We start from the raw sequence: 16,122 nt of genomic DNA, 5'->3' as shown, positions 1-16,122 counted from the left end.
TGATTGGAAGAATAGTAGCCAGATGAGCTTTAAAAAACATGCCTTGTTCCAAATTCCCAAATCTTTGATGCCTAATCCTCCCTCTTTCTTAGTCTTAGTAACCATCTCCCAGATACCCTACCTAGCGTTATGGACTCCTTCTTCTAAGTTTCCTTGCCACAGGAAGTGACCACATATAGAGTTGATACGCCGGATGCATTCTTTAGGAAGGATGAATGTTGAGCACCAAAAGTTATTAATGCCCGCTATGACAGTCTTAATGAGTAACAGTCGTCCTGCAAAGGATAGAGTTTTTGCACTCCAAGAAGTCATCTTTCCTTTTATTTGATGCAGGAGGACCTCACAGTTAGCCAGGGAAACATTTTTTCGAACTTAGTGGGACTCCTAAGTAACGAACCGGGAGGGATCCTTGTTGCATTCCAGTGGAGACTTTGATGGCATCTAATTCTTGTTGAGTAAGGCCCGAGGCAAAGAAGGAGGACTTCTCTATACTAACCGCCAACCCAGACCGCATCTCAAACTCCTTAAGGACCTGGAGGACATTCTGCACTGATTCTATAGAACCGTCAATGAATAAGGAGGTCGTCAGCGAAGCAAAGGTGGGTGAGCTTGGAAGTAGCGCACTTGTGATGATACTTAATCTTTAGGTCCGCAGCGGCTTTGTTCAGCATAACGGAGAGGATGTTCATCGCTACCACAAAGAGATAAGGAGAAAGAGGATCACCCTGCCTTAAGCCCCGCTTCCCTTTAAAGTAACCTTGAACCCGACCGTTGTATCCTATCATGAAGTTAGTAGTGAACCCGACCGTTGTATCCTATCATGGTGTTGTTCAAGTTGCGATAATGATTCCATTAGTCGTGCATTGGCGTGGCTATATATTTATTATTCACCGCTTTTCTTATGTGGCCAATGTTAACTGTCTCATTATTATACTAATCTCTTAACGATCTTATACATATATTTGAATAGATGGGTTATATCAAAATAATATAGTAATGTGTCGTGAAGGAACAAAGCTGGTCTCAGCTCTCATTGTCGACCCCACAAGTTGACTGATCGTGTTCTTCATCATGCATGGCTTTGTATTATTTTATTTTATTACGACTTGTTCTCTACGCAAATTATTGTAATTAGTTTAAGAATCTCTTGATTTCTCTTATCATCACGAAATCTTCCTCAAATCATCGAGTAAAATCTCCAACCTATATATAGTTGCTCAAGATCAAAAACTATTATAACAACAAACTAACAAGAAGAATAAGAAGGGAGGAATACAAGTGTTGAAGGTTAGAGAGATGGATGTTTTTGTTGATGGTGAATTGGAGTCTCTCCTGGGGATGTTCAACTTTGATCAGTGTTCATCATCTAAGGAGGAGAAACCGCAAGATGAGATGCTTAGTCTCTCTAGCCTTTACAATGGCCATCTTCGTCACCATCATCAGAACAACGTTTTGTGTCTTCTGACCAACATGCTTTCTTGATTCCTGATATGTTCCCACTTGGCGTGATGCGGGAGGGAATCTTCCGACCATGCTTGATTTTTGGGATCAAAATCACTTCCAAGAAACGGCAACGCTTAAGAGGAAACAACTTCACGTAGAGAATCCACACAACCGTAACTCTAACTGTGACGTCACAAGACAAGTAAGTGCACGATCAATAATGTATATAATGCTCTTTTTATTCATGATTGCTTTGCAATAAACCAAATACAACATCATTAACGTGATATAGGAGCTTGTCAAAGCCAAGAAAAAGCAGAGGGTAAACCAGGAAAGCAATACAGTCGATGAAAGCAACACTAATTGGAGAGATGGTCAGAGCCAAAGCAACAGTTCAGACGATGAAAAGGCTTCCGTCACAAGTGCTAAAGGCAAAACAAGAGCCACGAAAGGGACAGCTACTGATCCTCAAAGCCTTTATGCTCTGGTAAGATAACTTTTGAACAATTCAAAATTTTATTTCAAAACCAATTGAGAATAACTAAACTGTCCCATTACAAGGTTTCAAGGAACTTTTAATAAGTAGTTCAATTTACTTTTTTCAGAAACGAAGAAAGAAGATTAACGAAAGGCTCAAGACACAACAAAACCTTGTACCGAATGGGACAAAAGTCGATATAAGCACGATGCTTGAAGAAGCGGTCCATTACGTGAAGTTCTTGCAGCTTCAAATCAAGGTATGCACAATTTTTTTTTCGGTTTGTGTTTTTGTTAGAGTCTTTAACATCTATGTATATGTTGTAAGTTTGTACTAACCAAAATGCATATATGTACAAAATGTTGTTGTTGAGCTCCGATGAGCTATGGATGTACGCACCATTGGCTTACAATGGACTTGACATGGGATTTCATCACAACCTTTTGTCTCGGCTCATGTGAAGGGCTTGTAATACAAGTTATATACAATCTAATTGTAAAGAAACCGATTTAGAACATATGAATCTCTTTCATTGGGCCATATCAGAGAGAGGTCTACTTTTGGACGTACCACTTTCTCTTCTTGTTCATTCTAATAACTTTTGTTATTCTTTAAACTTATTTTTGTCTTTTTCTTCATTATGGTTCTAATAACTTGGTACTTTTTATTAATGTAATCATGTTATTAAAATATGAAAAAGTCAACTGTGACTAATAAAATAGCAGCTTTTTCTCGCACTATTTTGTAAACATATATAATTGAACTAACTGTTATATAGATATATAGTTTAATCATTCGGCCGACTTTAGTTTTTTTATGTGAAGATATATAATTGAAGTTTAGCCAAAATATTAATGGCTAATTATGCCAAACGAAAGACGCCATGCCAAAGTCTTTTAATACCAAAATCAAATTGATGAACAAAACAATTCCAATCTGTTTTAGATGTGGAGAAGAACAGTGTCTTACATCAAAAATTGAAAAAGATCTTAAACAATATGTAAGAAAGATATAGTATGATTGGTTGCAGCTGTAGATTTTATATTTTGATATAGAATTTATACGGTATGATTTTGTGATGTAGTTGTAAGATTTTAGTTATAGATTTTTCAAAGAAAGCATGATTGGCCTTTAACATTAAAATAGTAATATTTGAAAATTAAAATAAAATTTAGAAGTTAATAATTTATTGTAGAAATTACAAATTGATTATGATGTAAATTAATATATGTAATTTTTATTTACATATGTATGTGAAATTTTTAATTTATATACACATATATATATATACATATTTTAATAATATTTGTAACATTTTGTGGATTATATATGTAAGAAATATAGTATTATATGTATGTTAGTGAAACGTATTACTATAGAAGAAATGAAGCATATATGTTTTACAAAAAGGAGAAAAAACATTTTTCAAAGCAGTTGAAAGAATACTCTAAAAATTAGCTCTCCACAGCCACAAAAACTGTGAAATTTAAAAAATTAACCAAAGCTTGACTGCTTTTAATTTAGTGATGTGGAGAGAATTAAAGTTGTCTATAATACTAACAGCTTTCTCCAACCATCCTCATAAATTTATATATTTATTACCAATTAATTTTAAATCAGACACTCGTCTACAATCTATACAATCAAGGGTTTATTGGGTTATTTGCAAAAATGACTCAAAACATGAAGTCAGACTTAAAACTAACATATGTTTTTTGGATTTTTTTTTTGTCTTATTCACCCCATAAATTCACATTATTTACGAAAATGTCATTAGTTTTTTTTCGAAAATGACATTTTTACTCTCTCAACCTCACCATCTTCAAATATTTACAAGATTGTCATAGCCATCAATACACCAACCACCATGAACAAATAATTTGAAGCTCTTAATGCACCTCAAATCAATTTACACTTCTTTTTTCTCAATTCTTATGAACTAAAAACAACATATTTCTTTCACTTTCTCTCCATATTCATCTCAAAAAACCCAAAACTTTGATTCTAAAATTTGTATGGGTCATAGAGCCATGGAAACTTACGATTCTTGGTGAGTCACTTTTGTTTGAGATTCTGGTTGTTTGGAGAAGACTTATATTTGTTAAACAAGTTATTTCACTAGTTGAAACTATGAAATCAATATTTTTTTCCAGATTTGTTCGTCTAGACGACTTCTATGTAAGTCGTCTGGCTGTAGAGCTGCTAAAACTATGCTCTCCTCGTGAAGGTCTGCACTGTCAGCTTGGACTTCAACACTATTACGCTCACCAGCGCCATCCTTGGTGACATCAGTGGAGAGTGTAGTTTTAGCAGCTCCAAGCATATCATCTCCAGTGTTATCATCAGCTCCCTGCCCATGAACCCTATCAATAGCTGTAGTCATAATAAGAAAAGTTTAAAACATGTTTAGCTACTTCTTAAACTTACGTTTCCAGCAATTTTGGGAGTGGTGAACGTTGATTGCGATCAATGATCCTTGATATGTGAAGGACTGCTGCTTTGAGGAAAAGTTGAATGGGGACAGCTTTAAATGTGAAGTTATAGTGGTGCCAACCAAATCCTTTAAGCATTGTGGGAGGGGTCTTTGGTCGGGGTTCTCCAAACCTGGATCCTGTGTAAAAATGCTGGTGAGGTATGTTGTATTGGTGTTTTTGAAAGATATAAACCATTAATTGTATATAGTTCTCGGTGGTGTTACCATTAATTGAGCAACTTCTGCTGCACGTAAGTTGTTTAGCTTAGTCATCTCTCCATCAAATGCCACAAACCCAGCGAAATTTGTCCTATCTGACCCATAGAAATGGACACAGTACCTGCAAAAGTTCAGCGTGAACAATGTACAGAAGTGGTGAGTGTATCCTCAAATTGGGACATTAGGTTTAGCTAAACTTGAGCTATGGAAGAATAACCTGAGAACTCCAACTGTGTTGTCGTTATGGCAGTATGCACATGTGAATGATGAGGATCCATGCTGAAGCTTTCAATAGCATTTTGAGCAGGAGATGTAGTAGTTTCAGTACTGACAAATTCTCCAGTGCAGAGGAACTCCACAGTCTATTGTAACAATGGATGAGATAACATTTTAGTTAAATGTATGAAATAAGTCAACATGATAAGGAAAGGTAAAGAACCTAGACAAAACTGATCACGAAAACAAAACAAAAACATGTCCAAAAAACTTGTAACCTAGTACAGTAGAGCTGTATACAGACCACAATCTCAACCACCACCTTCACCTTATTTACCTTGTATTGTACAATTACTCAAATAAGAAATTCGAAAACATTGAGCAAAGAGTATAACAACTATAACAGTGGACATAATTCACCTCAAGGATTTGTTGTAAATGGTGGAACTGACGGCCATGGCAACATGAACATTTTCTCCAGCATTATCGTGAGGTTTGTAATTATTTGTTTTGAGTTGATCGTGAGCTCAGACAAAGGTGATTCTTACTGGTTCACAAGCTTGTAATTTGGAAGAACCAGTTGCGGCTGATAAGCTCACCGCTCGGTCACCAACAACACCACTCTCCGTTTATCTTCCACCAACTCAGAATAAGGAAGACGACACTGTAGTTAGCGCTCTCTGTGGCGTAAACTGCAGCGCATTCAAATTCACATCACTCTACTGCACTTTAGCCACATCCTTAACGTTAGCCCCAACATAAGAAGAATACAAAGAAGAAGATATGTACAAAGAAAGAGAGTATTCTCACCTCCATAATGAGTTTCACCACAACGGTCTCACAGATGGGTTTGAGGAAATCTGCAGGTGTCTTTGTGGTTCCAGAAACTCTTAACTCCACTACCACTCATCTTACTTTGTTATTCTGAGAACGATCCTTTATGTAACTGCAAACACAAACTGAGAACATAAATCAATTGATTCGTTCTGAACAAATCACAAAAAACACAAATATACACAAAAACACAATATACATAAAACCACAGAACATAAGACAAATCGCTTCTTATCCACCCAAGAATCGCAAGATCCAAACCAAGGTTTCATCGAACCTTGATCAATCTGCTCAGAAATTCAGATATGTACATGAACTAAATTACCTACCGGGACGGATGTCTTAACGGAAGAGACGATTGACCCGATGATTTTCCTTCTCCAATGTCTCCTCAGAGGCTTCATTTCGTCATGTATAGAGAGAGAGATATTGGAAGTTGAAGAGGAAGAGGATTTGTCATGTGATTTCAATAATCGTTTTCAAAGTGTAGGAATGCGTTGAGCCAAGAATATGCAATTGGCTTTTTAGAAAAACAGCAGAGGAAACAAAAGGAGAAGTTAAGTTTGTAGATTAACATATCAGTTTTGTTATCTAATGGGCTCTTGAATCAGGCCCATCAATAATGGGTCTTTTGCACTTTCAAACCAACTAATTCTGTAGGTCCCACCAAACAGAAAAGTGATAGACGTGGATACCTTTAGGAGAGAATAAAAACTCTCCTATGGCTTTTTAGAAAACAGCAAAGGGAACGAAAGGAGAAGTAACAATATTAATACTAGGTTAAGATCCGCGCCTTACGCGGAATCAACATTATATATATATATAAATTATTTTATGTATTATATTTTTACATATTATGAAATAATAATATATATTAAATAATTAAAGTTCAGTAACTATTAAATATATAATTAAATTGGTGCGAACATATAAATCAATTTTATTAATCCAAAAATATTTTTTTTATATTTGATAGGATATGTAATTAAATTTAAATGATACTAACATAGATAATATATTTTAGTATATTTTTAATATTAATGTCTATTAAATGATGATTTCTACTCATATAGTTTTTTGATCATTTATATCTTTTGTAAAAAAAAATAAAATACTGATAACAAAATTTTCATTGTGGGATTAATAGTTTTAGTAATTTATATTTAAAAAAATAAGTTGTCAATGATCGTTCTAAACTTTTATCAAAAAAATTGTTCAAAGTAAAATTTTGAAACTAAAATATTGTATTTTATATGGTTTATAGTTTAATTTAAAATGATATATATATTAATCTTAATAATTAATTAAATTAGACTTTTTACTTATATAATTTTTGTAATCATTTGTATTTTGTCATAACAAATTTTTTAACCATTGATCATAAAATTTGAATGTGAGACTCTTACAGTTTTAGTAATTTATAGCCGTTTGTAAAAATTCAAAATATAACATATACATAAAAATCCAAATTTTTATTATATGGTTATTGTGGTTGTTTAATTTATTTAATAGTTTAAAATTAAACAAATATGATAGAATATACACTATTTTTTATCAAATCTTTATTATTCAAAATCATTAATTGCCTTATATACTTTAGCCACATTAGACAATTTCGTAAATTTTATTTAAGAAAATATTAAAGTACATTAATGATGAATTTATTGTTAGTTTAATAAAAAACTTATTATATAATTAGATGGACCAACATATTTCTCTAATAATTCTAACAATCATCGTAATAATGACATATGGCTACAAAAAAAAAGTTGTAATGATTCTCAAATAATATATAGGGATGGATAAGTTTGTAGATTAACATATCAGTTTTGTTATCTAATGGGCTCTTGAATCAATTAAGATTGGCCCATCGATAATGACACAAATTCTTGTCTTTGCGCTTTCGAGCCAGCAAAAAATGACTAATTCTGTAGGTCCCACCAAACAGAGAAGTGATGACGTGGATACCTTTAGGAGAGAGTAAAAACTCTCCTATTATAATATAGATTATACTTTTTTGTTTGAACGGCTGTTAATTTAATTATACCTAAGAGCAAACTCAGAGTTTTTAACCTGGGTTTCTGAACAAAAAAGCTAAAAAAAATAAATCAAAAAGAAATTAAATTTTAAAACCGGTTCTGTAAAGAGAGTTTAAGAGATTGTAAGAACCTATACGTGTCAACTGGATCAAGCAGAGGCTGGGTACATTCGTCGGTGACTACGGCATTGGTGTAGGAATGGACGAAGGTGGAGTTTGGGTTGGCGGTGGCGGAAACCCTAATTCTGATCCTGGTTCTGTTCAGGCTCGTCCGTAACCACCATAGATCTAAACAAAGCGAATCTCAAAGGCACCATCGTCAAAGACCTCTCTTTTCTCTTGGATCTAGCCATCCTCCATCTCAACAGCAACAGATTCTCCGGTCAGATCCCATATTAACTTGTCCCTTGACTTAGAGAAAGAAGAGAGATCAGCGCTTTCCATTTTGATTTCTCTGGAAATGGGTATATGTCTCTCTAGCTTGCTTTATCATTGATTGGTGAATATGAGAATGAGAGTGTTTTGATTTGCGGTTGTGGTGTTTTCATTGTTGCAGATGGAAGAGTTGATACAACAGGATTCACATATGGATAGATATCCAAAAACCATAAAGGGTAAACAAAAGTTTGTATGGGAATGGCAAAGAATAATATTTTTTAAGAACCTTACTTGAGGTTATACCATTGGAACCATTATTTTTAGAGAGGTTTTTTATTTAAAAATTTTCAAAATTTATGACTAAAATAATCTTAAAAAGCCATCATGAATTCCTACCATTGGAGGTGGTCTAAATCTAAAAATACACCATCTTCTTTGAGAAGCTAACTTCAATTATGTACATCATTAGAGAAGTCAACACTTCAATGGATGACGGATAATTAACATTATGATTATTAATAAATTAAAGATAAGTAAACGTTGCTAAAACTACCGACTTTCTTTTTAATTTGGAAAAGTGTACTCTTATAAGTTATCACAATGAATTCATGATTACCTCACTTTAATGTACGTATAACGAAAAAAATTTAGTAGAATAGTATAATTAATGGTTTCAATCTATTGTAGACATGTGTACTAGTGTACGTTTTCCACCAAAGTTTTGGGTAGTACTATTCGAAGTTCAACTAATCTGCCAAACATACTTTGTGTACATCAATTTGATGGAATATGAATATAAGACATTCTGAAGTTAAGAGAGACAAGAAAAAAAGCAGTGATCATGCCACAACAAATTACTTTCCTTTTTTATATAACATGCATGTTAAAAAAAACACAATAAGCCGGAGAATAATATCATTTGATGTGATATTATACCTTTAAGAGTATCAAAAGGGTATAATACAAACGACACATTCCATGAACCCGTGTGTATATTCACTGACTTCGAAAGTTAGAGGAGTAAGAATCAGTTTAGGAAGGCAATAAACAGGTAGGCAAGATCCGTAAGGTGCATTGTACATTAACCCGTCCTCTACTTTTGAAACTTAGAGACAACTTAACATATCTTCAAGCTGTGATTTCAATAAATTTATTTTAAAGTTATGAAGATTTTATGTGGTGATGATCTTAAAACAAAAAAAACGAGTTTGAATCTCATCTTGTCGGAATCTCCAACTCTATTTCGTGCCGTCCTAATATTGTTAAATATGTTTATTTATCATCTATCCTATGTACATACCTAACTTGACATTTTATAACTCTAAGACAATTTGCCTCCCAGCCTTTTTAAAAGACAAAACTCAGATAACATTTTAAAATCATTTAAGAGTCAACTATAATACGTACAAATTAGCTTATTCTTTTGGCATGCCCATAACAAGGTTAACTAATGTATACTATATATATCATTGATAACAAGGGATTTATTTAAATACTTAATATAAATTGTTGAATTTTCGTCTTATTTTGCATCTAAAAATGTTAAGCTCTTCGAGTGGACGGTACCTAATGTATAAATCAAATAAAAGTTATTTTCACATTTTCTTTTGTTTGGTTTTGTTTCCTAATCGTTTAATCCAGCACAAAACCGAAAACATACAAACATGAATGGTAACATGCATTTTTGCGTTGACAGAGGTAGATTTCTAACGCATGCGCATTCAATCATTTGATGAATCATACCCATTACAATTATACTTTGAGTTCTAGTTTTGTACTCTGAAGTCTGAACTTACTCATAATGACACTTGCAAGAAAAGATGCAACATATATGTATATATAAAAACTATAGGACTTTTAAGAGATTATGTCTAGTATAATTAGGAAAGTAACTTGATGAATTTATACCAATTTGCTTTGAAATGATGTTTATCAGCATGCAGCTAATTTTTCATGTATGCAATTGATTGTATCTTAAAAGTAAAGTTGACTACGATGAAACATTCTTCTAAAGTTACAATTTACAATACACTATAAATTACGGAAAAACACAATAAAATCATGGAATTTAAAATAAATTCAGTTAAGGAAAAGAAAACTTACAGGTACAAGCTGTTGACACGAAGCAGAAGTAAGCTGTCAGACCTGAGAAGTAAGCTGTCAGACTTGAGAATTAAGCCGGAGACTTATAAGGTTTTATAAGGTTTTATAAGGTTTTATAAGGCTTTATAAAGATTTCTATACTGGAGTATTTTATTGAAGAGAAGAAAAAGAGAGAAGAAGACCGTTGAAGATATTTTAAAACAATGAATATTTTATTGTATTGTGTACTGAGCCAACTTGCCTTTAAATACTTGTATTCAGATCTACAATTAAATTAAGGAAACTATTCTCTCATTCTCTCTCTTATATTTTGAAATCTACATCTCTCATACTTTCTCTTTCTCTCGTGTTCTACATGTTCTTCATTCCCGAGAAATAAACTCTCAATAATTCTTTCATTCTAACATGGTATCAGAGCATTAAGCTCCTGAACCTCACAAAAGCTTCCGCAAATTTCTTTCTTTCTCAGATTATCTTCAAAATCTGTTGGATACATCATTTTATCCACCACTGGTCCAAAAGTCTTTCAAAAGAGAAGACCTCACCAGAACTCAAGATAGAGGAGTACCCTATTCTCTGGAACTCAAGAAAGCTTCAGCCATATCAGGAAAAGCTTCATCAAAGTCCAGTTTATCTTAAAATCAGTAGGAACAATCTATTGTCCACTGGTTCATATCTCTCCATGAGGGAGAACTCCAACATGGTGTTGTTTCCAGAGTACAAGAAGGCTAAGGAACAACATAAGAAGCGCAATATGCCAAGAAGAAGTGACTTGAATCAAGCCAGGAATGTAATCAAGGAGTTTACGCATCCATCGATACTAGGTCGAACCATGTATTCATCTGTCATTGGTGGTTCAAATGAAGAAGGAACATGGAGAAGTACTGATAGTGCAGCCAACACATATGGTCCAGCAACCATGAGTGACCTACATTCCCTTATCCAAGCTTTTATCTCATCCAAGAAGGCTGGTACACACTCTCTTGACCCTAAACCTATCATTATAGATTCAGGAGCAAGCCATCACTTGATTAGTGATGTCCAGCCTGTCTCAGTGAATGTTCAAATAGAAAATGGTGATAAGATTAAGATAGAAGGGATAGGGAACCTTAGGTTGTTTGATAGGGAATCTACTGCCTTGTATATGCCTCAATTTACATCAAACTTGCTTTCCGTGAGAAAGGCTACTGTTGATCTGAGTTGTCAGGTTGTCTTTAGACCAGATGAGGTTGAATTTCAGGACTTAAAAAGACAGGCCAAATGATTGGAAAGGGGCACGTTCACAATGAACTCTATCATCTTCAGAAGATAGAGATGTCTAGACCACCTACTTCTCAGTGTTTGGCTAGTACATACAGCGCGGTTGATAGCACACTATGGCATGCTAGGTTGTGACATCCTCATACAAGAGCCCTAAACTTGATGCTTCCAGGTGTGGTCTTCAAGAATGATGATTATGAAGTTTGCATATTGGGGAAGCATTGTAGAACAGTCTTCCCACAGTCTAGCACCATCTATGAGTCTTCCCACAGTCTAGCACCCTCTATGAAAGATGTTTTGACCTAGTTCACTCTGATGTATGGACTGCTTCATGTGTGTCCAGAGAGAACCACAAATACTTTGTCACTTTCATGAATGAGAAATCCAAATACACTTGGGTGACACTGATTCCGTCTAAGGACAGGGTGTTGGATGCTTTCAAGAATTTCCAGACCCATATTTGCAACCATTTCTATGCCAAGCTGAAAATCCTAAGATCAGATAATGGTGGAGAGTATACAAGTCATGCATTCAAGCAATATCTTGCTCAACATGGGATTACTCACCAGACAAGTTGTCCTTACACTCCTCAACAAAATGGAGTTGCTGAGAGGAAGAACAGACATTTGATGGAGGTAGCAAGATCAATGATGTTCCACACCAATGTTCCAAAAAGATTCTGGAGTGATGTTGTGATGTCTGCTACTTATCTGATCAATAGAACTCCAACTAAAGTCCTCAACGACATGTCTCCTTTTGAGGTCCTAAACAAGACCAAACCATCTTTGGACCACTTGCGTGTGTTTGGATGCCTCTGTTTTGTGATGATACCTGGGGAGCTGAGGAACAAGCTTGATGCTAAAAGCTCAAAAGCTATGTTCATTGGTTACTCTCCAACTCAGAAGGGGTATAAGTGCTATGATCCAGAGTCAAGAAAGGTTCTTGTCTCAAGGGAGTGAAGTTTGTAGAATCTAGAGGCTATTATGATGGAAAGAGTTGGGATGAGCTCAAAGATCTTTCTCAATCAGCCTCAGATAGAGCAAACAACCTTAGGAGAGTAATGGAGAGCCTGAGAATCAGTATGCCTTCTTTACCAAGGGTGGAACTTATCCCTGAAAATGTACCATCTACTGCATCTGATAGTGTTGAGAGCACTCATCCTGATCATGAGGGGGGGCAGTAGAAATGTTGAGCAGTCTACACAAGCTCAACCTGAAGAGAACTCAGTAGCTCATGATCAAGATAAGATGCCATCAGAATCAGATGTTGAGACTCAAGTAGAATCAGATGTTGAGACTCAAGTAGAGGCGCCAAGTGAAGGAAATGAAGCAGAACCTGAGCAGATACAACCTTTGAGAAGGAGTACAGAGATCAGGAAACCCTCACAGTGGATTAACACAAAAGTTTACTTCAATGCTGAAGCTGTAGCTCACCCAATAAGTGCAGTATTCTCCCTTGCTCAATATCCAGAAGATCATCAAGTCTTCATCAGTGAATTGGATCAGGAATACATTCCCAGAACATATGAAGAAGCTATGCAACACAAGAGTGGAGAGAATCTGTTGGAGATGAGATGGGAGCCATGATCAAGAATGATACATGGTTTGAGACTGAACTTCCAAAAGGAAAGAAGGCAGTGACAAGCCGACTTCTCTACACTATCAAGTATGGAGCCAATGGAAAACCAGAAAGAAAGAAAACAAGACTGGTTGCAAGGGATATACTCAAGTATATGGTGAAGATTATCTAGACACTTTTTCACCAGTGGCCAAGCTTCACACTATAAGGATTCTCTTATCTCTTGCTGTCAACCTTGAGTGAAATTTATGGCAGATGGATGTGAAGAATGCCTTTCTTCAAGGAGAATTGGAGGATGAAGTCTACATGAGACTACCTTCTGGTCTTGAGAACATGGTGAAGCCAAGAAATGTTCTCAGATTAAAGAAGGCAATTTATGGCTTGAAGCAATCTCCAAGGGTTTGGTACCATAAGTTGAACACCACCCTCAATGGAAGAGGCTTTGTAAAGTCAAAAGCTGACCACACCCTCTTCACATTAACTAGTAAGTAATGTATTGTGGTCATCTTAGTCTATGTGGATGTTATTATCATCACTGGTAACAACAAGGAATGTATTCTCTCAACTAAAACATTTCTTAAAAATGCCTTTGATATCAAAGATTTGGGAGAGTTGAAGTATTTTCTTGGGATTGAGATCTGCCGCTCTAAAGAGGGGTTATTCTTATCTCAAAGGAAGTACACACTTGATATTTTAAATGAGGCAGGAAAACTTGGGAGTAAAAAAGCCAAGACTTCTTAGAAGAAGGATACAAGGTGCTGAGAGGGGGGGAGTATGAGTCTACACCATTTGGAGATATCAAGAAGTATAGAAGAATGGTGGGCAAGCTCATCTATCTAACCATCACCAGACCAGATGTGTGCTTTGTTATGAATCAAGTGAGTCAACACATGGGAGCTCCTAAGGTGCATCATTGGAATATGGTGGAGAGGATCTTAAGGTACCTAAGAGAAGCTGGCCAAGGAGTACGGATGGCATGTAACAAGAGTACTGAAGTTGTTGGGTATTGTGATGCTGATTAGGCTGGAGACAGAGTTGATAGGAGATCAACTACAGGCTATTGCACCTTCATTGGAGGAAACCTGGTAAATGGAAGAGCAAGAAGCAGAAGGTGGTGTCTTGTTCAAGTGCTGAATCAGAGTATAGAGCAATGAGGAAGCTTACTAGTGAGCTCATTTGGATCAGAAACTTACTAAAGGATTTGAGCATAAAGACAACAACACCAGTCACAATGCACTGTGACAATCAGGCGGCCATACATATAGCATCAAACTCAGTGTTTAATGAGAGGACAAAGCACATTGAAGTTAACTGTCACAAGGTGAGACAAGCTGTGGAACAGAAGATCATTTTACCCTGCTATACTAGAAGTGAAGATCAGTTAGCTGATATCTTCACCAAGGCAGCAAGCACTAAAGTCTGTGAGTTCATTCATCCAAAATTGGGACTCATAGACCTCTCATGTCAATGATATCTCCTTCATGAAGTGTTCTACTCTTTTTCCTTGACTTGGGTTTTCACCCAAATGGTTTTACCTAGTTGAGGTTTTAATGAGAGAATACTTCATGGCTTTCAAGCTTGACTTGTTCCATATGGTCAAGCTTGAGGGGGAGTGTTGTCATGAAGCAGAAGTAAGCTGCCAGACTTGAGAAGAAAGCTGCCAGACTTGAGAAGTAAGTTGCCAGACTTGAGAATTAAGCTAGAGACTTATAAGGTTTTATAAGGCTTTATAAGGATTACTGTACTGGAGTATTTTATTGAAGAGAATAAGAAGAGATAAGAAGACCGTTGAAGATATTTTAAACAATGAATATTTTATTGTATTGTGTATTGAGGCAACTTGTGTTTAAATAGTTGTATACAGATCTACAATTAAATTAAGGAAACTATTATCTCCTTCTCTCTCTTATATTTTGAAATCTACATCTCTCTCATACTTTCTCTTTCTCTCATGTTCTTCATGTTCTTCATTCCCGAGAAATAAACTCTCAATAATTCTCTCATTCTAACACAGACATAGTGGCACGTACGGTATATGATCATAAATAAATGTGGAGTGAAAACATTTCTTTATCAATACACATCATTATCCATACCAAGTTCTTCAAAAATGTAGTTTACAAATATTTCTAGGCAGAAAGAGTATAAATTTGAATTATTCATACAAATAACTTTTATTCATTTATATAAAATCTTTGACAAACAAAAAACAGAAGAAAAAGGCTCACAGCTTCAACAAAATAATTTATACACGCCGGATATATCACGCTGCATTTTTTCCTGAAAAAGAAATTAGTTAAGAGAGACCTATCGGAAAATTCGTAAATTAAAGTTTAATACGGCATGGATTAATAAGTTTCTTTTATTTTCTTCTTCTTCGGTGTTGTTCAAGTTGCGATAATGATTCCATTAGTCGGGCTTTGGCGTGGCTATATATTTACTAGGAGTATAGCCCCCGCGCAAGCGCGGAACCGAATAAGTTATTGATCATTGTGTAGTTTTGTGTACGAGATTTTGTAGTCTATTTTTTCCACTTTTGTTTTTCCGTGTTGTATATAATGGTGATGAACATAACATTTGAAAATCACACAGTTTGATTAAGTTGATATAAGAATGACCGGCGAATTCATATGCATTATTTTCGTAATGATTTGATCGACCATTAGCTTATTAACGCTTTCATGTTCAAAAGATAAAGTTTATGAAGTTGTTTAGTATTTACTTAGGTAGTTGTTAGTATATAAAACAAATAGTGTAAGGAACAAAATATAAAATTTGAATTCAAAAAATTAAACAATTTATCGAACAATAAATTAAATTATTTTCTTATTTTACCTAAATTAATTTCAAAATATAGAATTGTAATTAACTATTTTTTACAAAAAATTAATAACTCTAGAAAATATTATAAATTATACGGTTGCAAAATTATTTATTTTAGAGTTTTACTCGACTTTGTTAAAAATAGTTTATGGTGGACAAAAAAAATGTCAAAAATAGGTAAACCAAAAAAAATACACCACTGACAAATCTTGTATGAGTTAGAACCCGTCGACGTTTCATTAATAATCCAAAATAGAAATAAAATCTCCGAACAGAGAA

At 34.8% G+C, this 16,122-nt stretch overlaps 1 protein-coding gene and 1 long non-coding RNA gene across 9 annotated transcripts; one reads left to right on the top strand and one right to left on the bottom strand.

Moving 5' to 3' along the window:
• Nucleotides 1-1,296: 1,296 nt before the first annotated feature.
• Nucleotides 1,297-3,011, top strand: LOC106359241 (transcription factor RSL3-like). The gene is made up of 4 exons (XM_048749802.1): nt 1,297-1,449; nt 1,736-1,930; nt 2,049-2,180; nt 3,006-3,011. Exons 1-4 carry the CDS (start codon nt 1,297-1,299, stop codon nt 3,009-3,011), a joined length of 486 nt encoding a protein of 161 aa, XP_048605759.1.
• An 889-nt stretch (nt 3,012-3,900) lies between these two features.
• Nucleotides 3,901-6,223, bottom strand: LOC106361907. 8 transcript variants are annotated; one of them, XR_001272979.3, is made up of 8 exons: nt 5,993-6,223; nt 5,640-5,775; nt 5,250-5,556; nt 5,108-5,166; nt 4,831-4,975; nt 4,620-4,734; nt 4,349-4,532; nt 3,901-4,271 (listed from the first exon to the last, which is right to left on the bottom strand). It is a non-coding gene; the product is annotated as an uncharacterized LOC106361907 (long non-coding RNA). The 8 variants fall into 8 exon arrangements; XR_001272978.3 differs by lacking the exon at nt 5,108-5,166 and having other exon boundaries at nt 5,993-6,221; XR_001272980.3 differs by lacking the exon at nt 5,108-5,166 and having other exon boundaries at nt 5,250-5,551; nt 5,993-6,221.
• Between the last annotated feature and the right edge of the window lie 9,899 nt (nt 6,224-16,122).

Source organism: Brassica napus, chromosome C3 (assembly GCF_020379485.1).
Source record: "Brassica napus cultivar Da-Ae chromosome C3, Da-Ae, whole genome shotgun sequence".
Lineage (NCBI taxonomy): Eukaryota > Viridiplantae > Streptophyta > Magnoliopsida > Brassicales > Brassicaceae > Brassica > Brassica napus.
Note: the sequence above shows the minus strand (reverse complement) of the source record. Positions and strands in the feature narration are given on the sequence as shown.

Excerpts from the sequence above, each read along its gene's own strand:
- LOC106359241 (XM_048749802.1), top strand. The coding sequence starts at position 1,297 with ATGGATGTTTTTGTTGATGGTGAATTGGAGTCTCTCCTGGGGATGTTC. Across the intron at positions 1,450-1,735 it reads GTCACCATCATCAGAACAAC|GAGCTTGTCAAAGCCAAGAA; the intron begins GTTTTGTGTCTT and ends AACGTGATATAG. Across the intron at positions 1,931-2,048 it reads CTCAAAGCCTTTATGCTCTG|AAACGAAGAAAGAAGATTAA; the intron begins GTAAGATAACTT and ends TACTTTTTTCAG.